Genomic DNA, 25,638 nt, shown 5'->3' on the forward strand with positions numbered 1-25,638 from the left:
TTTAACAGCTCTGTTACGCATTGTCTTTACAGTTGCTCAATTACAAACACGTGTGTATATGTGTAGATGTTTCGCTATTTAAATATATGTGTAGATGTTTCGCTATTGCAATATAGAGGTGGAAATTATTATTCGATTCTCCCATATGTATTGCCCGATTTTCATAAATATCTGTTACATCAGTTCACGTTAGGATGAGCCGGTACGGAGTTCGTGTTGCCATGTTATTTTAAGGAAAGAAATCTTATTGAGTTGATTATTTGGACAATTTCTTACAAGTTATATTAGGTTTTACAAATAAAATCTATATCTTAATTGTTAATTTGTACTTAGGTTAGGTATGATGAAGCCCACAATTTTAGGCTCACTTAGACTATTCAGTCCATTACACAAATCAACGGCGTGAGTGTGCGTGATTACCAAACCAAATGTCGTGTGTGAGCGTGAATGACGAAACTAATATCTTCTTGAGTGTGCGTGAGTAACGAATTTCGGAAAAACACGCTCACGAATATAAAACGCTTACGAGTTGAATTCAGTTACAATTTTGTGACACATAGGATGTTACGGGTTTAATAACGCACTCGATTTTAATCGCTTTCATGTTTTCAGTCAGGTTCATCTTGTAAATTACTAATAAAAGTAACGACATTTTTCGTGAGTCATGATATTTTTCTTGAGTCACGACATTTCTATAATGAGTGTGCTTGAGACTTCAAAAGATTTTCGTGCGTGGGCGTGAGTAAAAAATTACTCACGTGCACACCTCTACTTAAAACGGCTTAATTGCGAACTTTGTAAGACATGTTCAAAAGGACTGCATCGAAAGTGGAAAATAATTGATGGGGGATCCCAAAATGTTCTTTAAAAGAAACGTTTTGCTGCGTAAAAAACTAACATAAACAGTCATTTTCATGTAGCTCTGTTGGGCTTTCACTGTCAGTTATCAGAAATTAAAATTCAGATATCTTCTGTCCGGTTAATTTTAACTGAAAAAATGTTAGCTGTTAAGTTCCTAGCTGCAGAATAACGCTTTCGGCTCAGTCTAGTCAACGAAAAGAACCATAGAAGCTTGACTCGTAATTGTTTATATTTTCTATGTTGTCGAAAATGGAATATATAAAACAACTTTTTAATAGGGGGCGTAAATAAACACGTTCTATCATGGGAAAATCTGAAGGGTGATTTATGTTCTTCTTGCTATGGGAAATGATAGCATAATTAAAATTGTATTGCACTTAGACAATTTCAGGCACAATCTTAAACAATCTTTAATGATTAAATGTGTTAGTTACACCGAAAAAAGTGAACTGTTTTATAGAAAGAATGAACTACCTCGCACGAAAATTGAACTAAATTTTACTCCACATTTTGATATTTCCACAAAGCGTTGTTAAAACCAGGAAATTTTAATGCCCTGTTGTACTTTTTCACTGCAGTTCACGATATTACATCATCTCATAGATGAAAAAACTAACTAAAAGTACAGAAGAAAATCATTGGCGCCAAATCATGACCATTTTAACCATTCAGTAGTTCATTCTTACTATTTTTGGGAATCGTACGAAAATCTTCTTTTGCTTTAGTTCATATTGAACTTGTGTACGGTCATTGAACTTTATACTCACGTTTAGTTCATAAAATTTTTGAGACATACTTAAAAAAAGTAACATTTCATTAGGCTATGGAAATTTTCGATAAAAATAATAAAATTTAACTACAAGCAAATAAATTGTTTCCAATAAAAATAAGTTACATTTAGCGTTAGTTTAACTACAGAAATTTTTTTCTGTGTAACACTATGAAAACTTACCAAAAATAGTTTACACTGAAAATGTACATTTAATGAGAGGTGACTTTTCTTTTCTTCCTATGAAAATAGGCTGAATTCAAAAATTAAGGTTAAAATGGAACAGTTTTTGAGATATCCCGTTATTTTTAGTTTTTCTTCCTTTTTCAGTAGACAAACCATATATCGAGCTGGAAATGTCCGATTATATCGTTGTCTAAATGACAGGCATTGAAATGACGAACAAACGTGTACAATTGGATCTGTGAGAAGTAAAGTGGTTCAAAATATATCGATGAAAATAGGACAAATTTTCAAAAAAAAATCGTGTTTTACAGTGACTCTGTGCCGCCGAAAAGGTATAAACCAATGAAAAACTTTTGTTTCTCTTCATATTCGTAAAGATATGAGCCACTCACCACACAAAAATACATTTTTGTGTCCCAGCGGCGTAGTTCATGTGCTTGGAAGTCCTCCTTCCAGGCCTGTCTAGACATTACAGAGACCTGCTTAGGAAATTCCTTTTCTTTCCATTTAACATAGGGTGAGACTGGAGGGCAAGGCCTTGTTTGTACGTTCTTCAGCCCTCTAAACAGAAGGAGTTTCACAGGGGTGTATTTTAGAATTCCTATATACACCCTAAAAAAAATCGCTTCTGTAACATATACTCCCAAACACATTTTGCTTCAAGCATATACATTTTTGGGTATTGCCCAAACATTTATATATTTGATTTCTTCCAATATATAATATGTTTGAAAGCATATTGGTCTAAACAATATAATATGTTTGGGTAGTCTAAGTTCCAAACATTATGTATTTTTCCATCCAAATTCAATAATGTTGTCTTCCAAAAAACTATATGTTATTATGTGAACATATAATATGTTTGGAAACATTTTGAACCCAAAAATATTATATGCTTAAAAGAATTTTCTCCCATAGAAGATTGTGCTCAAATTTTTTTCTGCCTAATTATATATGCCCTCACATTTTTCTCACTTCCACGAGTTTTTTAGTTCATAGCACCTTTTTCTGTAATACAAACATTGTAGAATAAATTATTAAATTTTATAATTTTTTTAAATTTCACCTTTTGCCGCACGGGGATTCGAACACCGGACCACACAGTTTGTAAGCCAGCACACTAACCACTGGGCTACGTAGCTGTTATGGTCATCAAGAGATAATTATCGTTATAAGTCATATTTATATAGCATAGCTTGCGGCGCCCACGAACCGATGCAAACATAACATTGTTGAACAACATAACATTGTTAAACATACATTTGTTGGCGGCGTGGATCAACATTACGTACTACTATATTAAATTTTTCTACGAAACTGTAAAGTGTGTCTTATAAAAGACTTAAAGTCAGAAAACAACAGTGCTTGATATAAACGAAATGGACTGAGTTCAAATCATATATTATTTTTTATTGCAAAAATAAAAATTTTGTAACAAAAAAGGGTTTGTATACAAGTTTGAAATTTTCGAAGAAATTCAAAAATTCTTACAAAGGAAGAATGTGAAGTCGAGTATATATATAAATATTTTTCCATCGAATCCTAAAGTTAACGATAACCATTCAAAAGCACATTATATTTAAATTCTAAACAATAATTTTACAACCAAGACATAAATTTATTTAGGTGTGAACAATTATTTGCTTTCTTTAATAATTTATTCTAAAGAAAATAAACTTATTCAATTGTTGCTTGGGATCATGCCCCACCAAGTTATAATCCAATTTGCCTAAAAAAGTTATAATGTTATTCTGGGTTTACCGATTCGAGTTTTGCCGTTACAATGAGAAATAATTTTAGCGGCAAAACTCCAACTCAATGCCCGCTTTTATTTTCGAAGAATCCGTCAACTCCTCTTGGATTACTCATTAATAAAGAGGAACTAATCTTTGTTTTTATAGATCTTACTGTTTAATTTTTCACTGTTTCCCAATGTTTTCATTTTGCTGTCACAACTCTAAAAAGAGTACACTGAAAAAATATTGTCGTGATGCCAAAGAATTCATGTCCTTAAAATAAGAATACAAATTTTGCTTAGCTTAGACGACGCATTCCTCTAATATAAAGTTTTTTCCATGTTCAAAAGTCGATAAACTTTTTACTGAAGTCGTGTTGTCCTTATAATTAATTAAGTGACTTGAAAATGGGTATAATAACATGAAAGAAAAAAAATTGAACTAAGGTCAACTTGACTTTAATAATTCAGAAAAATTCTTTAAAACTAATGAAATTGTCTTCAAATTTGTTGCATTTTTGCATCTGGACATGTTTTTCAAAACGTTATTTTGAAGACGTTTTTTACTTGAAACATAGCATAATTTCTACTGGACGTCTTGTTTTCAACGGACTTTTTATACACTGTTAGAAAAATATGTTTTTCATATGTTCCGATATAAACAAAATGTGTTTCGGGCACGATTTTAAACCACAATATATTTAAGTGCGAACATGTAATGTTCCTAAACTAACACTAAATGTTTGGGACATCTATGTTAATATGTTAGAATATATTATGTTTGGGGCATGAATGTTTCATAAAAATCATATGTGTGAATACAAACATATATAAATTTACAAACATACATATGTTGTGATATTTTATTCAAAGCGACAGAGAGAGTATAAAGAGAAATAGAGATGGAAAACGGGAGAGTTGACGAAAGATATCAATATAACACAGCAAAAGAGTCAAAAGAGAACAATTTCTGTGAAACCGCTTGTATGTTGTTTCGGAAAACTGTTTTATGATAAGGCCAAAAATTTGATATGCTTAAGTCTAAATATTATTTAATTTGAATAAAGAGAATAGACATTCGGAACCAAGAGAATAGACATTTGAAAAACAAACAGCATATGTTTTCGCCTTGAGAGCAGCATTTTATGTATGTGTGGACATGTGTTTTGTTTATCATTTTGGCATTATGGGCACAATTTTTTTCTTGGTTCGTTAAAAGAAATCAGGGGTCTTCATAAAAATAGCGAAAGGGCACTATACACTTTTTAGAGTTGGGACAGTAAAATAAAATAAGGAGGAAATAGTGAAAAATTACACAGTAAAATGTAAAAAAACAAACTTTAGTTCCTCTTTAGTAGTCCACGAGGAGTTGACGGACACCATCAAATATAAAAGCGGGCATTAAGTTCGAGTTTTACAGCTAAAACAATTTAAAAAGTTTACTTTCATTAAAATGAATTATTAAAGAAAAATAAAAGGAATTTTAGAGCGATGGTGTTAAATGCTAGTAAAAAACTGTTCACTCCTAAATAAATTTATGTTTATATTATAAAATTATGTATGTATGTTTATACTCGACCCCACGTTCTTCTTTTGTTAGTTTTTGAATTCCTTCCAAATTTTAAAGTTTTGTCCAAAAACAGTTTTTTATTACAAAACTGTTATTTTTGCAATAAAAAATAATATTTTATCCAAAAATCAGTCAATTTCGTTTATATCAAGCACTGTTACTGACTATAAATCTTTAATAACGCACATTTCGAAGTTTCATTTAAAAAAATTTAATATAGTATCAATATAAATGTGTAAATTAAAAAAAAAAAACAAAAAAAATGTTCGGTCGGAGCAGGGATTGAACCCACGACCCTTTGCATGCAAGGCAGGCATGCTAACCACTGCTCCACGTGGCAAACAAATGTATGTTTCTGTTAAATAATGTTATGTTTGCAAGGGCTCGTGGGCGCTGCAAACTATGCTATATAAATGTAACTTAAAACGATAATTATCTACTGGTGAATATAACAGCTATGTAGCCCAGTGGATAGTGTGTTGGCTTACAAATTGTATGGTCCTCGGTTCGATTCTCCGTGCAGGCGAAAGGTAAAATTTAAAAAATTTATAAAAGTGAATAATTTCTTCAACATTATTTGTATTACAGAAAAAGGTGCCAATAACAAAAAAATTTCGTGGAAGTGAAAATTACGAGTATGTCAGGGAATGACCACAATCATGTTCTGGAAAAATTCTTCCAAGCATATAATATTTTTGGCTCAAAATGCTTCCAAACATATAATATGTTCACATAAAACAAACATATTAATGTTTCGGCAGTATGCAATAATATATGTGCTTCCTGCAAAATATGTTTGGAACATATGTAAAAGAAGCGATTTTTTTTGAGGGTGTAGCTGAAAAAGCGAAAAAATAAAATTTGCTTCATAGAGTCAAATACACAAAACTCACATTTAAAAGAGAATTGTGTCTTAAAAGTATCCTTACTTGAATTCTCGGCTTCATTGGCTCGGAATCAATACTAAAATTGTTAAAATAGAGACCCAATCTTTGGAACTGGGCATGCTATTTTTCAGTGTATACCTTTCAGTGTATTACCTTTGTTTGAATATTTTGACTTACTCGTCCTACGTTCCGATTTGTTTTGACGAAACAAAAAAAAAGTGCCCGTAATGCGAAAATGATAAACAAAACTCATGCTCTTTTTTAATTGTCTTTTCTCTTGGTTCCGAATGAATTTTCTCTCCGAATACTCATTTTAATCTTTTTACTTAAGCATATACAATTTTTGGCGGTCTTATATCACAACATATATATGTTTACTCCAAATTTGGAAATTTATACTTGTTTATTTTTCCAACCTTTAATTGAATTTTCTTTGTGTATATATATTTTTAAGGCGCCAATTTGTTACTTTCATGATTTTACTTCCAGCACTCATTTTATGTCTCTTTTTCTAAACACATATATGTTTATAGTCTATTTCTAAATTAATATATGTTTGCATCCAAGCATATTATATTTACAAACATTTTATGTCCCAAACATAATATGTTCTAACATATTAACATATATGTCCCAAACATGTTGTTTAAGTTCAAATGCCGTTTTCTTAGCTTTTGTTAAATCATATAATAATTTTCAAGTGTAATCCCGCCGTTAGGATTTGTCTATACCTTTTCTGCCTTTCGGTACGAAAATGAGGACATTTTCTAACGTCAAATGTCATCAACCCCCGCCTTTCGACATTCAAGCTTTTTGGTCATTCTCTTTTGAGACTCTCTCGCTTCTACGAAGGTAAATATTGTTTGACGAACAATAATTGATTAAATAAAGCCCAAATATTTTGGTTCAACTTCTAAACCAGTGCCTTTTTATTTCTTTTCTACTTTTATGCCACGCAATCATTGGTCCATTCGAGCCGAATAATTATTGGAAAGTATTAATTCGGTGTTTTTTATTTCTTCTTCGAAGGCAAAGGCTACGCCAATCAACAACAACAACAAACGATCGACGATCACCATCCTCTACGAGGCATTTTCAATTTATTGCACATAAATATAATTATATTATCAACAACCAAGGTATGTACTTTCAGTGATAATTAAAAAGTGAGCATATCCTTCGGTGTAAATATAAATAAAACAAAAATAAACACTCGCCTACGGTCGCTTTACAACTCGTATTTTATATCGGTTGTACATTAAATCTCTACGAGAAAAAATTAAATTATCCGTCGGTCTTTAATACCCGGTTACATTCTCATTAAAGTGTTGAAAAGTGCGTTTAATTCCACTTTGTTTTCGTCCAAATATTCAACGTCAAAGTTGCATTTAATTTTCGCTGTATTTTGTCATTTGTTTGCGTATACATTGTTGTGTTTTTCTTTTGGGTTTTTGATCTTCGATCTGCATAGAAAAAACAAAAACAATTGCATTGGTTGTAAGCATTGGTTTGCCAATAGGCATCAATAGTAAAGTGTTATACAGTTGCCGTTCAACTTACTATACACACGTACGCACACAGGTGTTACATCCAACATACGTTCGAACTGCATACACGTTGGTTTATTAGCGTGGGTCGCTTACGGCGCGAAATTATAAAAATAATTTTTTTGGCAAGTTCAATTGAGAGAAGTATTTATTGTTGATTCCTACGGATATCGGTCGTTTACTATTATCGTTCGTGTTACGTGGTAGTGTACCCTACGGTCGGTCGATATAAACAATAAAATAACAGTATTTATTATATATTATATTATTTTAATATTGACATATTTGAGTTTCCACGAAACTTTTTGATTTTTTATATTATTGTTGTTGTTGGACCTTACTGTTTCGTAGTGTGCATCTTACAGTCCGTGCACCCTACAATCGGTCAAGTTGACATTTTACAATTTAAAGTTCACGACTTTTCATTGTCTTGTAATTTTTCCATTTGGTAAGTGATATTCACGATACACTTGCACAAATTTTGTGTATCTACGTACACTGGGAGAAATTTTGAATGTACACTGAGAGAAACTCTCGAAATATATAGAATTTTCAATTTTTCCAATAATTCGCCAAGCGAAAATTATTCTTTGTATTCTACGATACACTGAAAATATTTTTTGTATTCACGATACACTTGCAAAAATCTTTTGGTACACAGGGTACACTGGAAAAATATTGTAATATTTTCCAAATAAAGATTTTGCATATATTTCGCCACGCGAAAAAGGGTTTCATGTATTTACGATACACTTGAAGAAACTTTACGTGTTTTCATACACTTGGAGAAATTTTTCGCCAATTATTACAAAAAGTTAAAATACTTATAATTTACCTTACAGAGCTAATTTTAGCTGGTATTTCCAATACACTGTGAGGAAATTGGTGTATCGACGATACACTGTAAAAAATTGGTTGTACTCCGTACACTGTGAGAAATTTTCTTATCTCATTTTTTGTGTTTTTGTGGTAATTACGTTACCTTGTTCACATTTGTGGTGCTTTCGGTACACTGCGAAAAATATTGTGTGTTGACGATACAACTTTCGCATACACTGAGAGGAATAACTGCGTTTTCATTTGTTCGACGACAAATCGAAGTAGCTTTTTGAACCGATTTATACTCTTTTCGAGAGATTTGGACATCACGTGTCAATTTCTTCGCCCTTTAAGTTTGACAGTACTTTGTCATAATGACTACTACACCACTAACTGCTTTCACAAGAGCAACTGACGCAGTAGTCCGATTTGAAACGAAGTTTCACAGTTTGCGAGACGATGATCTCACCGCCCATAGACTAGAATGTCATGGTTCCGAGGCTAAGTCGTTGTGGGAAAAAGTTAAGAGCTTATTCGACGAATGTCTTGACTTTGTGTCCACACAGAGCAACGCCACCGAGGCAGTCGCCGCTGCTGACAGCAAATATGACGTGGCTTATAATTGTTATCTGAACGTTATGGAATCAATCCAACGTAAATTGGATGCACTACGTGCACCATCTAAGCACTCTGCTAAATCGTCTCGGTTGGAGGACCAAACATTACTTTTGAATGTTTCTCATAGGTCCGATGACTCTCACAGTTCTTCCGTTGGCTCTAGGGGAGACAATAGTTCCTCCCACAGTCTCAATCTGCCGCCTTGTGATATAGATGTTTTTGACGGCGATTTTCTCAATTGGCCGACATTTAGAGATTTCTTCACAGCGGTATATATTAACAATAGCCGACTTAGCGATATTGAAAAATTGTGTCATTTACTCAAGAAAACCAGTGGTGAAGCTCGCGATGTGGTTTCGAAATTTCCGCTCACGCATAGAAGCTTCGCTCTTGCGTGGAAGGCGCTAAAGGGTACTTATGATAATACCCGCCTCTTGGTGAACCACCAACTCAAATTATTATTTGATTTGCCAGTCTTGGAGTCTGAGACCAGTTCAGGACTGAAGAAGTTACAACGTGGTATCTCGACATGCATTTCGACAATGTCCATCTACGATGTGGCTACTGACGATTGGGATCCCATCCTCGTCTTTTTATGCCTTCAAAGATTGCCGAAATGTACTGTCACACTTTGGGAACAGAGTATTAAGGAAAAGTCAGCTTTGTCTTCTTGGTCAGATTTGGACTTCTTTCTCACGGAAAGAATCCAGACATTGACATGTCTTCGGGATATCCGCGGCATTGACGCCAGGCCTCCGGCCACCAAAAGAGTTCGTTCGCATTTCACGAATGCGAAAGCACCTCGTTCCCCAACAAGTACGCCTCGTTCCTCCCAGTCCTCTCCTGACAGATTATGCGTTCTCTGTCGACGACAGCATCACCTCAGAACGTGTTCTAGGTTTCATAATCTTTCAGTTCTTGAGAGGATGAATATTATTAAGCGCCATCAGTGCTGCATGAATTGTCTGTCCCGCAGACATATTGCAGCTAATTGCCCCAGCGCATATGATTGCGGTAAATGTGGTAGAAGACACCACACTCTTCTGCACAGGGATATATCAAATGATCCCATAACTTCTCCGGTCGTTTCCGCACCGCTTATACGAGATACCGGGGTAGCATCAGTGGATACCGATCAGCCTTCTACATCGACTGGCATTGTGTCAGGGACGTCGAGTAGACAGGTATTCCATACTTCGCGTACTGGAAATGTATTATTAGGAACTGCAATGGTGAATATCGTTCACCAGGGTATCACGTATCCTGCTAGGGCCTTAATGGATCCCGCTTCGGAATCATCCTTTATTACGGAAGGATTGCGGAACCGACTTGGACTGAGCACGTCTTCGACTTCGGCTACAATTTCTGGAGTGAATCAAAGTGTTTCGATCACGTCGAGAGAACTTTGTTCACTTTGCATTGGTACCCCACTAGATGAGTCGCTCCTACTGGAGACTACAGCGTACGTTCTTCCGAACATTTCCGGCAACCTGCCATCTTTTTCTCTAAATCGTGACATTGTGTCTAGCATGCCAAATCTACGTTTGGCTGACCCCAATTTATTTGTTTGTCGTCCTGTTGACCTTCTGTTGGGCGCGGATCTTTATCCGAAAATTTTATTGCACGGTACTCGAACGAATATTTTGGGATCATTACTAGCACAAAACACAGTCTTCGGCTGGGTTGTCACGGGTCCTATCCCTTCCTCGAATATTTCTGTCTACACGACTACTGTGGACCTCTCCAAAGAAAATGGTCTTCACGAGACACTTCACCGCACTTTGGGAACTAGAAGAGCTTCCCCGACGTCCTCTCTTATCTGATTTAGATAAGTTTTGCGAGGACAATTATAAAACGATATCCCGACGGTATTCTGAGTGAAGATACTCTTCCTCTTGAAACTTATTTCTTCGGACAAATCGGAAACCAAGGACGGCCTGGCTGACACAATTTCATCGAAATTAGGCATCCCTCTTGTGAAAACCATGAATTAATACGATTCACCACGACTTTGTCCGGGGGTATATACAGTTATACCATATGAGGCCAGTTTAGGTTACGCCTACGAATGAAAATTTGTTATCTGCCTTGTCGCCGGTCATCCACCGATAAAAAGACAATTTGACTTCGATTGGTTTTCACTGCCTTGAATGACATTTTTACACGTCGGTCCGACTCAACAATCAGACTTGTTTCTCCTCGTTTTGAGGTGGAGGTTGTATAAATTCGTGTACAATTGCGATATCACACAGATGTACCGCCATATATATGTTGACCCGTCCTAGACATTTCTGCATTGAATACAGTTAAGATATTCTCTGCAAATATTATTCGGAACTTTTAGTTACAGACAGTGACTTGGACAACTTTGGCATTTGGCTGACGACACGGAGAATGGGTTTCCTCTTTATGTACAAGTCCTACGGAAGTGCATGTACGCTGACGACGTATTGACGGGGTACCATAATTTGAATAATGCGTCTGGTTCAAGGGGCAATATACACCATAATTCTGAGCTGTCTTCTCACATAGAGCGCGACGCTATTTTACCACTACTGGTTTTGACAATGGGATTATGTGGAATGCTTTACAGGTCACGCCTTGATGATAACCCACGGTTATATTTACAAAACTGTCTGCTTTTCTACGAAAGCGGTAACTTTACATGCTACTTTTGATTTGTCCACGACATTCTCGACGAGTACTATTACTCCCCACTACGTGGAAATTATGTCGTCTTCGCGATGTTCATCCGGGTACTAACGGTCGTCGTTTGTTCAAATGGATTACATCCTTGTCTTTTAGGGAGTTAACATAGGTCTATCTGTCGCGTTATGCTCGCGTCCTCCCTAGTTTTTGTTACGTGAAAAATCTTTGGGTTGATGGCCGCGTTCGAATCGCGATAGATCGGGCAACATACAAGTTGTAAGGCGACCTAGGGTTTCTGGTCACCCTGACCATTTTGTTAATTTGGTTTTTCGTTCCGTCATCGAAATCTTTCTATATTTTCATAGATAGAAAACATAGCAAAGATGGCTGCTACCCTTCCAGAGTCTGAGGACGACGTCCCCATGTTGGATGAGGAACGGGAGATTAATTCTAGCATCGCACCCCTTGCCGATGAACATACCATCAGTACGACTACTGATTCTGCCATTCTGGCCGACAATGTTGCAACAGCAACCAATAAAAAACCGTTGACGACGGCTTCTGGGGTTCCTCCAGGAGAATTGTTTGTGGCTTCGCCACCCCATATCACACTTGGGTGTAAGGTAGTCTTCAACTGCCTTCTGACTTTACGAGTCCTCGACACCCGGCTCTTCCGAGTCAAATTTTTTTAAAAATTTTTAATAACAACGATCGGGCTTGACGAGCACATTTGTAACGCGTGCTTAACGAGCACATTTGTAAATAATATGTTTTGGAAAAAATGAAACACGAATTGGAAACCATAACAAGAGAAAAAAAGAATTGAACTAAAATAAAATGCTCCTTTTTTTTTATTAACGGAAATGTACATTCTGTATATTTTCACTATTTCATTATTGAACATGTAAATATTATTTAACTTATTTTTAAATTTTGCAACATGGCTGGATGTTGCAAGGCGGGCGGCAATGTTTAAGTTCAAATGCCGTTTTCTTAGCTTTTGTTAAATCATATAATAATTTTCAAGTGTAATCCCGCCGTTAGGATTTGTCTATACCTTTTCTGCCTTTCGGTACGAAAATGAGGACATTTTCTAACGTCAAATGTCATCAACCCCCGCCTTTCGACATTCAAGCTTTTTGGTCATTCTCTTTTGAGACTCTCTCGCTTCTACGAAGGTAAATATTGTTTGACGAACAATAATTGATTAAATAAAGCCCAAATATTTTGGTTCAACTTCTAAACCAGTGCCTTTTTATTTCTTTTCTACTTTTATGCCACGCAATCACATGTTATGTTTACAAATTTGAGTTCCAAACATATAATTTTTACACCCAAACATATGAAAAACAGTCTTTTTCGTCCGTGTAATTACTGAAAATAGAACCACATCTTCCGCCCTTCTTATTACAGGCATGTTGCAGCGCTACGGCAAGAAGGTGTTCTATAGTACAAGAAGGTCTTCCCTATACGTTTTCAAAATAATGGTTTTATTATTACTAAATAATACGATATTACATACACCCTCAAAAAATCGTTCTCTAATATATGTTCCAAACATATTTTGCAGGAAGCACATATATTATTGGATACTGCCGAAACATTAATATGTTTCTTTTATGTGAACATATTATATGTTTAGAAGCAATTTGAGCCCAAAAATATTATATGCTTGGAAGAATTTTCCCCAATGAAGATTGTGCTCATTCCCTCACATAATTTTCACTTCCACGAAATTTTTTAGTTCTTGGCACCTTTTTCTGTAATACAAATAATGTTGAAGGTATTATTCAATTTTATAAATTTTACCTTTCGCCTGGACGGAGAATCGAACAGAGGACCATACTGTTTGTAAGCCAACACACTATCCACTGGGCTACGTAGCTGTTATAGTCACCAGTAGACAATTATCGTTATTTATATAGCATAGTTTGCAGCGCCCACGAGCCCATGCAAACATAACAATATTTAAAAGAAACATACATTTGTTGACCACTTGGAACAGTGGTTAGCATGTCTGCCTTGCATGCAAAGGGTCGTGGGTTCAATCCCTGCTCCGACCGAACACCATTTTTTTACTATATTAAATTTTTATAATGAAACTTCGAAATGTGGGTTATTAAAGATTTACAATAAGAAACAATGCTTGATATAAACGAAATGGACTGAGCTCTTGGATAAAATACTATTTTTTTATTGCTAAAGTAAAAATTTGGTAACAAAAAGCTTTTTTTGGTATAAAGGTTTGAAATTTTGGAAGGAATTCAAAAATTCTAACAAAAGAAGAACGTGGAGTCGAGTATAAACATACATAAATAATTTTATAATATACACATAAATTTATTTAGGCGTGAACATTTGTTTACTAGCATTTAACACCATTGCATTTAAACGTATAGTGTTTTGTACTTAATTTCAATTTTATCTTTAAGGCCGGTATTAAGTTGGCATTATCGCTCTAAAATGACGCTGTGTTGCCTTTTACTTTTCTTTAATAATTCATTTTAAAGAAAATAAACTTTTTCAATTGCTTTAGCTGCAAAACTCGAATTTAATGACCGCTTTTATATTTGAAGATGTCCGTCAACTCCTCTTGGACTACGTATTAATAAAGAGTATCTAAACTTTGTCTTTATACATTTTACTGTTTAATTTTTCACTATTTCCTCCTTTTTTCATTTTACTGCCCCAACTCTAAAAAGAATATAGTGCCCTTTCGCTACTTTTATGAAGATCCCTTTGTAATTTTTGTATATTTTCCACCGTTTTTTTAACTTCCTTTGCCTGAATATTTTGACGTACTCCTTGTACGTTCCGATTTCTTTTAACGAACCAAGAAAAAAATTGTGCCCATAATGCCAAAATGATAAACAAAACACATGTCCACACATACATAAAATGCTGCTCTCAAGGCGAAAACAAATGCTGTTTTTTTTTTCAAATGTCTATTCTCTTGGTTCCGAATGTCTATTCTCTTTACTCCGAATATTCATTCTAATATTCAAATTAAATAATATTTAGACTTAAGCATATCAAATTTTTGGCCTTATCATACAACAGTTTTCCAAAACAACATACACAAACAGCTCTCTTTCGATTCTCTCGCCGTATTATGTTGATATCTATGTACACTAACACCACGCTACAAGTACGTCACAATGCCACAATGTGACAGTCAAACGCTGGAGTTAAACAAGGATGCCCACTTTCGCCACTTCTATTTGCAGTAGTTCTAGATGACATTATGATAAAGTTTTGTCAACAGAAAAGATAGATAGTATGGAACATGCACAAGCACCTTGAATACCTAGTAGAGGTGTGCACGTGACACGAAATTGTTGTGAATCACGAAAAATTTCCTGACTCATGATGGCACAGGCGTGAGTGTGCATGAGCGTGCTAAACAAACCAAAAGTCGTGCGTGAGCCACGAAAATAATTTCTCCGTGACTGTGAGTGTGCGTGAGTACAATTTTGTTTTCGTGAGTGTCCGTGAACGTGAGTCCTACTAAACAATTCCGTGCGTGAGTAAGGTTTTCCGTCGTGAGTGTGCGTGAGGGTGAGTAAAATATTACTCACGTGCACACCTCTAATACCTTGCGTACGCAGACGACATATGTCTACTATCCCATAAACACTCTGACATGCAAAATAAGCTAAACGACCTCGTCGCCATGTCAAAACAACAAGGCTTGGAAGTGAATAATAGCAAAACCTTTGCAATGCGTATAAATCAATCCTCGGATAGAAACTACAACAAAAAATTTTGTTATCTGGGCGGTATATGTTAGGTTTAGGTTAGGTGGCAGCCCGATATATCACGCTCACTTAGACTATTCAGTCCATTGTGATACCACATTGGTGAACTTCTCTCTTATCACTGAGTGCTACCCGATTCCATGTTAAGCTCAATGACAAGGGACCTCCTTTTTATAGCCGAGTCCGAACGGCGTTCCACATTGCAGTAAAACCACTTAAAGAAGCTTTGAAACCCTCAGAAATGTCACCAGTATTACTGAGGTGGGATAATCCACCGCTGAAAAACTATTTGGTGTTCGGTCGAAGCAGGAATCGAACCCACGACCTTGTGTATGCAAGGAGGGCATGCTAACCATTGCACCACGGTGGCTCCGGGCAGTATGATGTCAAGAGACAACGGTATAGAAGAAGACGTTGACAACCGACTGAAAAAGCCAGATCAGCTTTTGGCCAAAGATTATAGATTCAGGAAGATAGGTTAGGTTAAAGTGGCAGCCCGATTAAGATTCAGGCTCACTTAGACTATTCAGTCCATTGTGATACCACATTAACTAAAAATACCTACTACATATGGGCACTTCTAGTTTTAACCGTTGAACCTTCTCGATTATTTTCTTCTGTTGAACCAACCAGATTGTTCCAAAAACATTAGCAGACTGCTTAAGTTAACGTTTTCCAGGTCCGCCAGTAATCTGAAGCTATATGCCCCTAAAATTTGCTTACGCCTTACACAAAATGCAGGACACTCACACAAGAGGTGTTTTATTGATTCTTTTTCCTCCGCATCATGACAGCTCATACAATAGTCATTATACTTCGCACCAATAGTTTTTGCAAAATCGCCTATCAGGCAGCGACCCGTTATAGCAGATATCAGGAGTGATATCTGGCGTCTCGAGAACACTAGCATATCTAGTGTGCGGTTTAAGTTTAAATGGGGCCATATTTGCTTGGTGTCGTTACAACCCTTACAATTCTCCCATCGAACATTTGCCATCATGACAGCCTTCTCACGCAGTAAGAACTTGCAGGTAGCCAGAGGCATACCAACAGATTCTAGTTCCCCTGGAATATGTAAGGTAGTTCCTAGCCTTGCTAGCTCATCTGCTTCGCAGTTCCCCGGTATGTTCCTATGGCCAGGCACCCATATTAGGTGAATATTGTGCTGCTCAGCCATCTCATTGAGAGATTTGCGGCAGTCGATGACCGTTTTCGAGTTGAGGAACACAGAGTCCAAGGATTTTATTGCAGGTTGACTGTCTGAGTATATATTAATGCCAATATTGCTTGGAGCATTACTTCTCAGCCAATTCACCACTTCTCTTATTGCTAATATTTCAGCCTAAAAAACACTACAGTGATCAGGTAATCTTTTTGCTATTCGAAGTTCCAGATCTTTAGAATATACTCCGAAACCCACTTGGCCATCCAATTTGGAGCCATCAGTGTAGAAATCTATATATCTTTTATTCCCCGGGGTCCGTGTACACCACGCCTCACTGTTGGGAATTAGAGTCTCAAACTTTTTGTCGAAAAGTGGACTCGCCAAAGTGTAATCCACTACGTTAGGCACATCTGGCATTATTTTGAGGACCGAACTGTGACCGTAACTTTTTTCCGACCACAGCGATAGCTCGCGCAACCGCACAGCCGTTGTTGCAGCTGACTGTTTGGCCGAAATTTCTAAAGGCAATAGATGCAGTATGACATTAAGGGAATGTGTTCCTGTGTTGCTGAATGCACCTGAGATACACAAGCACGCCATACGCTGAACTTTGTCTAAACTTGTCGGCTGGTGAAGTGCCGGCCACCAGGCTACAACACCATATAGCATTATAGGTGTAACCACTGCCGTGTATAGCCAATGTACATTTTTTGGTTTTAGTCCCCACTTTTTCCCTATTGCCTATTTGCACGAGTATAAAGCTACCGTTGCTTTCCTCGCCCTTTCTTCAATATTAAGCTTAAAGTTCAGCTTCCTGTCCAAAATAACGCCAAGGTATTTTGCACACTCCCTAAAGGGAATTTCAATACCCCCTAAGGAAATGGGCCTAACCGTGGGAGTTTTGCGATCTTTGCAGTACATGACTAGTTCTGTCTTTGCAGGATTTACCCCAAGACCATTATCTTTCGCCCATCTCTCAGTTATCCGGAGGGCTCTCTGTATAATATCTCTAACTGTTGATGGGAATTTTCCCCTGACTGCTAGCGCCACATCATCTGCGTACGCCACCACTTGTATCCTTTATTTTTCTAGAGAAACCAGTAGGTCGTTTATGGCAACATTCCAAAGAAGAGGTGATAGAACTCCTCCTTGAGGAGTGCCTCTGTTCACATACCTTTGTATGTTTGCTTGTCCTAGTGTGGCTGAAATGCGTCTCTTCCTTAGAAGTTCGTCTAACAGCCTAAGTATAACTTGATCAACATTTAGAGTTGTCAGTCCATTTAATATCGAGCTCGGATGGACGTTATTGTACGCCCCTTCGATGTCTAGAAATACCACGATTGTGTATTCTTTGACAGATAGTGAGCTTTCAATAAAGCTGACTAGTTCATGTAATGCGGTCTCAGTAGACCTGCCCTTCGAGTATGCATGTTGTCGTTTCGAGAGCAAACTTGAATCGACGCTTTTGATTCCCTCCACTTTCGTGCTAAGTTGATACATCCTATATATATCGCCGACAACCAGGGGATAATTCTGTCAGCCACCGCTTTTAACTCCGCCGGAGTAATTCCATCAGGTCCGGGGGATTTGAATGATCCAAAGCTATTTAACGCCCATTTTATTCTAGATTCTGATACAATTTCCTCGATAGGAAACGACCGCTGAGCCACTATGGCACCGCCAGTGCATGGTTCAACCGTCTGATTTCCGGGAAAATGTGTGTCCAATAGTACCCCCAGCGTCTCCTCACTGGACGTTGTCCAATTGCCTTCCGATGTTTTAATGAAACCTGAAGCGGAGCTCGTGCATGCTAGAACCTTCCGTAGTCTGGAAGCCTCGGACGTATTCTCAATGCTGCTGCAGTAATCATTCCAAGAGTTATGCTGAGCCTTTCTCAGTTCTCGCTTGTATCCTCTCAGATTCTTCTTGTAAACGTCCCAATCCACAGGAGCTCTGGTGGACTTTGCTTTGTTAAAGAGCTTCCTGCACGATTTCCTCATATTACCTAACTCCGTAGACCACCACCATATTACCTAACTCCGTAGACCACCACTATGGTGGTCGATTTTCCCCCCTTGGCTTCCCCTTAGGGCATGCAGCTTTTAGTGAAATGTTGAAGGCCTTAGTAATCCTCTCCACTGTGTGTTCGATAACTTGCACAGTGCTCATATTTGTCTCTGGTATTTCCGGTATCATCATATTGAACGATTCCATATACCTATTCCAGTCAGCTTTCCTAACATTTGGCGGAAATATGGTCTTGGTGGTATGAACATCAAATTTGAACCTGATGTAGCGATGATCTGAGAAGCTGTGTTCATTTAAAACATGCCACTCAGATATCATTTCATTCAGTTCTTGCGAGGCCAAGGTGATGTCCAAAACCTCTTGCCTGTTTTTAGTGACAAAGGTTGGGGCATCTCCCTTGTTGCAAACTACCAGATTAGTACGCAAAATAAACTCTATTAGCGACTCTCCCCTCGCATTAGTATCACTACTTCCCCATATACTATGATGTGCATTCGCATCGCATCCCATAATGAGTTTCGTCTTTGTTTTCAGTGACTCCTCCACTAAGGTCTTAACGGCATATGGAGGCATCTCCCTGTCATGTCCCATGTAGACCGAAGATACCCAATATTTGCTATTTGGCTATTTCTAAATTGGCAACGACAGTGTCTGCATTGCACATTGAAGGAAGCAGAAACAAGTTAAGCTCGTTTTTAGCAATTATACAGGCTCGAATTACATCATTACCAGTATACTGCAATAGTTTGAACCCCGGAGTACTTAATTCACATATTTTGTTTCTATAAACATATGGTTCTTGAATAAGAACTATGTCTATGTCCCCTTTCATCAGGAGAACTTTTAAGGCAGCACATGCAGCCTTACAATGATGAAGATTTATCTGGAGGATCCGTAGGACCATCGAGATTTTCAACAACCGTCACATCAGCCGCTTCAATCGAGTCATCAAGAATGTCCTCTTCAGAGATATCGGTGACTCTCGCAATAACCATAGGTTCAACTTTGGTGAGTTCTGATGCAGTAGAGGCCTCCTCACGCATACGGTATCTATCCATGTCTTCAACTTTGGTATCTCCCTCGACTTCGCAAGAGGATCCGCTTACTTCTGATTCAGACAGAGGCTTGTCCATTTCTGAATCCTTTGGCTGATCGTTTTTATACACCTTCATTTGGATATAATGAAAGCCATAACATACACGGCCCTGAGACTTTGCTAGATGTGGCAAAGACTGAGTGTTCAATATAAACACTGCATGCCGTCTTGGCCCATCCACTTCATCCAAACGGCCAACCTTCCAATCAGCTGTTGGAAGATCTGGATTGCATTGTTTCAGTCTATTTAAAATAGATTCAGGGTCAGGAGGGTTTGCAGGTATCCACGCATGTGCTCTAGGTCTAGCCGGTATGCCTTTCTTCTCGACTAACTCTAGAGCAGCTCCTTCCCAAATTTCACCAATTAGTATCAGAGCAGCTTTAAAACATTCTATAGACCTCTGGTCCTCAAATGCGACTAGCTTAAATCGTCCTTGATACCAACCAGCCTCTTGGTGTCGAGGATCTGGGCCGGGAAACTTTTCCAGCACCTGTGAGTAGACGCCAGACAAAGCATTCTCAATTTCCCCCCATTTTTGCTTTGGAACCATACCGTCCAATGCTCCTTTATTTATGATAGCCATCACAAGGCTGTCTTTAGCAACTGAGGCAAACGATCTTTGATCCCTTTTGGAGGATGGCAGCTCACCCGGTGATCATTCCCTTTTGCCAACCTCAAGAATTCCTTGAGCCCATTTTAAGGAATCGCTTTGTTTAGCCGACAACGTGCTTGGATCGTCTGATCCTAATTTCTTTAGGATAAACAAAGCATTTCTGCGTTCCTTGAATCTCTTTCGTGAGGGATTACCTCCTTTTGATGCCGTTACCTTGGAAAAGGTTCGACTTGTCAAATTGTCGCCACCTGTCGACCCGTCTACAGGTCGACTAATTGGGCCTAACTCTTGGTCATTGCCCAAATTTATAACTCCAGTCGATACCCGTCCACTGGGCCCTGAAGTTAGCAACCCAGTGGATGTCTTTGAATTTCTCTGCATGGTGGCCTAATATCCCACCACACTTGAAATTCGTAGTAGGTACTTATTACGATGATTTTATCCGCTATTAAAAAACACGTCCGTTCCGTTCGACGGTTGAATGATGATGTTTTCAGGAAGATAGGAAATTAGCTACTAAGGAGATCTAACCATTTACCGGGTTAGTTTCATACTCGAACCAAACGCGTTTACGACAAGTTTTGACATAGCATTAAAATGCAAATAAAAAGAAAATAATGCACGAAATAAATTTCCATAAATGGGAAAATGTAATTTTTTGTTGTTGCCAAAAATTTAACATTGTTTCATTAAGAAAAATTAAGTTCTTAATGTATGGAACTAACATGGCAAATGCAACATTTGGTATGACGCAAGCCAATTTCCTATCTTCCTTAAGTTGATTGTCTTAGCTTTTGGCCGTCTAAAGAGCAAGACAAATATCTTAGAACACAAAAGTAAAGATCTTCAATTCGTGCGTGAAATCAATTCATATATATGGAAGCGAAACTTGGCTCATGTCCAAAGACATAGCCCAAAAAATTCAAACTTTTATCAACAAATGACTTCGCACAATATATGGTATATTCTGGCCCAACACTATAATAAATGTAGAACTGCACACAAAAGTAAATGAAGAACTAATAACAAGGAAAATTACTAGACGAAAATGGAGATGGATTGGGCGTACATTACGAAAACCGGCAAACAGCATCTCTAGAACGGCCCTAGAATGGAATCCCCAAGGATCGAGAAGAACAGGACAACCCAAAAACACATGGCGCAGGATCATACAAAATGAATTGTTAAGAATAAACAAAACACTGAATGATATTAAAATAATATGTATCGAAAAAAACGCATAAAAGATTGTTGTAGAAGTCCTATGCTCCCAAGAGGAACAATAAAGGAAAAAAAAACATTGCCCACAAATCGAGATATAAACCAAAACTGTGCCCTGGGGTAAAAGAAACCCTAAGACTATGCCAGAAGATCATATAATTAAATTAACCATGCAACAATTCACTCAAATGTCATCTAAAGGAGTCAAAAATTAAATTAAACTGTATATCAACGATAGCGATCAAAAGTAGAGCTTTAGAAGTCGGAGTGCTATTATACAATAATGTCAAAAACCACTTATTTCCAAGAAAAATTAGTTAACGCGCCTTCAATTTTCGCAAAAGTACCTTAACCCTTTCGACCCTAAAGTTGCCTGTGGGCAACTTTTTGTGTTTTGAGACTCACTGTCAGCGTTGTTTTTGTTTTTGTTCATAAAACTGTAACGGTATCGAAACCTACAAGTGTTTTCTTCAAGTTGAATGAAAAATCAGCTAATTTGGTTGTCAATTAGCAAAACATTTTTTCATTAATACGCACGTACCTCAAGAAAAAAATATTTGCGAATTTAAAAAGAGATTTTTTATACATGTGACTTTTTTCAAAAATTACAACTAAAATATTGAAAGTTTTTATTAAATCTATTGTAGTACATGTCTAATAAAATATTTCTGAAATCTTAGAATTGCAAAAAAAACAACAGATGGGAAATTTTTAAAATTGAAAAGTTGCCTGTGGGCAACTTTGGGAAATTGTGGTAGTAAAATTACATATTTTTGGACATAAGACCTGGAGAAAAAAGGTTTGAAATACAATGATGTTGAAAAAATTTTGAACTTCAATTGGTATGCCCCAGTGACGAGAAATGCGGCGATGATGTGGAAACATATCTGCAGTGTAGTGGGGAATTTGGAAGGAATCGTAAAATGGGAGGAAGCCACTTCTTGGCAACATACTAATGGATTAGCACGAATATTGACGCTTTATAATACTTTGGTTTTTTACACCGCCAGTTAAATTGACATGGGTTAAAAAAAAAAAAAAAAAAAAAAAAACATGTTCGTGAGTCACGCGTGATTCACGCGAAGCCGTGAATGAATTTTAAACGAAATCTCGTGAATGAAATTTAAACGAAACCACGTGAATGTGCGTGAACGGGATTGAAGAAAAATGTGTGGCGCGTGAGTAAAAATCAAATCGTGTTCGTGATTGTGAGTGAGTAAACTTTCTCCGAAATCACGCTCCCGATAAAAATTTACTTTCACGATCCAACCCACGCTCACGATCCAACTCACGCTCAAGATAAAATTCACGTTAACAATAAAATTCATATTCACGATAAAATTCGCACTCACGGTAAAACAGACACAAAAAGTCACAATAACGAACAAATTCACGTTCACGATTAAATTCAAGCTCACCGACTTTAATCACCTTTACATATTTAATCACGCTTAAAATTTCAATAGCTTGAGTCACGAGAAATTTCATTAATTACCAGAATTTTATTGAGCCACGAAAATTGTCGTGTTCCGAAAATATTCGTGACTTACGAGATTTGTCGTGAATTACGGAAATTGTCGTGAATCGTGCGAAAGCGTGAGACATAAACATTGTTCATATGTGAGCGTGTGCGAGTATGACTTTTCATTTCGTGACCGTGAATTCCTACCCACATGGCATGCGTGAGTACAAATATTTCTTCGTGAATGTGTTTGAGCGTGATTGAAATTCCACTCACGCGCGCATCTAAGTATATATTTACTGTAAAATAACAAAAAACTTAACAAAAATCCAGTAAAACGTAATACGTCTATCATTACAAAACAAAATATTTGGTAGTCACAATTGCCCAAAGTTGCCCACAGGCAACATTCTCTACCGCCTAAACGAATGGGCGTGGCGACCCAAAATTTTGACTAGACGCTTCTTAAACGACTTCAACATGATTAAAAGTAAAAAAAAATTTAGCGATACCTATAAAAATTCGGGGTCGAAAGGGTTAAATGGCCTGAAGAGTAGTGGAAATGTGTTGTATTTTCCTACAACTCAAAGTTTAACTGGCATGGATCGGATGATAGAAATTTAGTACGAAGGCTGCAAGGAAATTCTTAATCCAAGAAATACAAAAAGTTCCGTCAATCATGGTGGAGGCAATATTATGGTCTGGGGGTGTTTTTCTGGACAAGTTATTGGCTCGATTCATAGAGTCGAGGGTATTATGCTGTCGAAAGTTTCCAATAACATTTTGTCCCATGTGATATTGCCATAAACATTCCGGGAATTGCCTTCTGCATGGATTATTCAGTGCGATCATGACATCCAGTGCACGTGTAAGGAAGTAAAACAATGGATTTACGATGAAAAATTGCGGGTGCTTAGCTGGCCTGTTCAGTTGCCTAATGTAAAAGTCATAAAAAAACCGTTGGAAAGTTGTAAAACGAAAAATTGGTATTAATTTTTTTTTCAAAAGGCTCATGATCTCTATTTGATCCTGAACCATAGGATACCATTGACCATTTAATCTTAACCAATGGCAAGAAGTTCAGCGTTACCGTTGGTAATTTTCACAAAGTGGCACAACTATTTTTCATTCATTCATATTTTTCATAATTCAAAAAAAGTGCCACATTCTTTTTATTGACTTATACAAAAAAAAAATAATAATAAATACTGCTATGAGTTAAAGTTACAGTTTTTGTGATTTTCATACAAATTGGAAAACAAATGCAATTTAAAATTATTTTTAAGCGTTTGTAAAATCATCAAGCTATTTAATTATATCTTTAAATTCATTTACGATATCAAAATAAGATATGTAATCATTGGTTTTTAAGTAATGTGGATCTAAGAATTTTGTATTATTAAATTTTTTGTCATTTATGTCAATTCATGACAAAATTTGAGCACAATTTTATGGTAAAATTTTAGAATATAAGTTTTAAATGTAATAATATCAGTTTCAGAGATGTTTTCTGAAATAATTTGTGATTTGGCTTCGTGGCCTTTGTATACTTTCGTAACTTCTTTAATATACAAATAATTATTAATTATAGTCGATATCAGCTAAATAATTGCAATTTAAATCTATTTAAAAAATATGTATATTTGTAATAGAATTTGTATATGTATATTTGTAATAATATGAAGCTCAAAAACTGACCCTTAAGTATGCAATTCAAACATTGATACATTGAAGCCCCATTCGAAATTGTCAAACTCCTGATCATATCCAAACGGATGAAAACAAAAGTTCCCGAACTCTTATAGAAAGACATTTTCCAGTTTCCGATATAATCTAAGGTTCCGGAAGAGTATTATAAGTCTGTCGAACCGGAACAATCAGCCTCCAAGAGTGAAAACTTTTGTTAACTGAGGTCTCATGAGATCCATCATCAATTATTCTTTGCGGATGCACTACAAACCTTAAACATTTTCATAATTATAATAGAAACAATATTTAACATCATAATAAATTTAATATATTCAGATTACGCTTTACCAACCTAAATTGAATCATAACCGTTCGCATATAATAAAAATTAATGGACGATAGCTGTTTTCCGTTGGTGCACAATAAAAAAGTATCACATTTAGTGGCACCAACCAAAAAAGTGGCAAATTTGCCATTAAAGTGGCACAACGGTAAAATGGTATCCAAATATATTTACCTTTGTATATGGCACCCAGGATTTGAGATGGTATCGAAAATGTAGATCTACAAAGTGTTGCAGGGTCTATATTATACCCGCCGGCCCACCGACTTTAGACTTTCCTTTCTTGTTTTTGCTAACATTTTGCGTCCCAGGGCGTTACGTTTAAATTTTAAACCTAGAGACTTTGTAGAGGTGTAATTTTTTTCCAAATCAGTTCGGTTTTAAATATATCTAATTGGAATATGGATTAAGGATTTGAGATGGTATCCACAATCGGTCCGACCTTAGACCTTCCTTATCGGTACTAACATTGTCCATCGTCCCCGTGCATTACCCGGTTTAAATTTTAAGTCTAGAGCAAATTTTGAAAATTTGAACGATTTCAGATGGTATTGAAAATAAAGATCTAGAAAGTGGTGCAGGGTATAATACAATCGGCCCCGCCAGACTTTTTACTTTCCTT

General features: G+C 36.7%; 1 protein-coding gene across 1 annotated transcript; it reads left to right on the top strand.

Annotated features, from left to right (window-relative positions):
* Positions 1 to 6,850: 6,850 nt before the first annotated feature.
* LOC142225589 (uncharacterized) lies at positions 6,851 to 12,885 on the top strand. The gene is made up of 3 exons (XM_075295380.1): positions 6,851 to 6,860; positions 7,038 to 7,147; positions 12,007 to 12,885. Exon 3 carries the CDS (start codon positions 12,025 to 12,027, stop codon positions 12,331 to 12,333), a length of 309 nt encoding a protein of 102 aa, XP_075151495.1. The 5' UTR covers positions 6,851 to 6,860; positions 7,038 to 7,147; positions 12,007 to 12,024; the 3' UTR covers positions 12,334 to 12,885.
* The last annotated feature ends 12,753 nt before the right edge of the window (positions 12,886 to 25,638 follow it).

This window comes from Haematobia irritans, chromosome 2, assembly GCF_050003625.1.
Source record: "Haematobia irritans isolate KBUSLIRL chromosome 2, ASM5000362v1, whole genome shotgun sequence".
NCBI lineage: Eukaryota > Metazoa > Arthropoda > Insecta > Diptera > Muscidae > Haematobia > Haematobia irritans.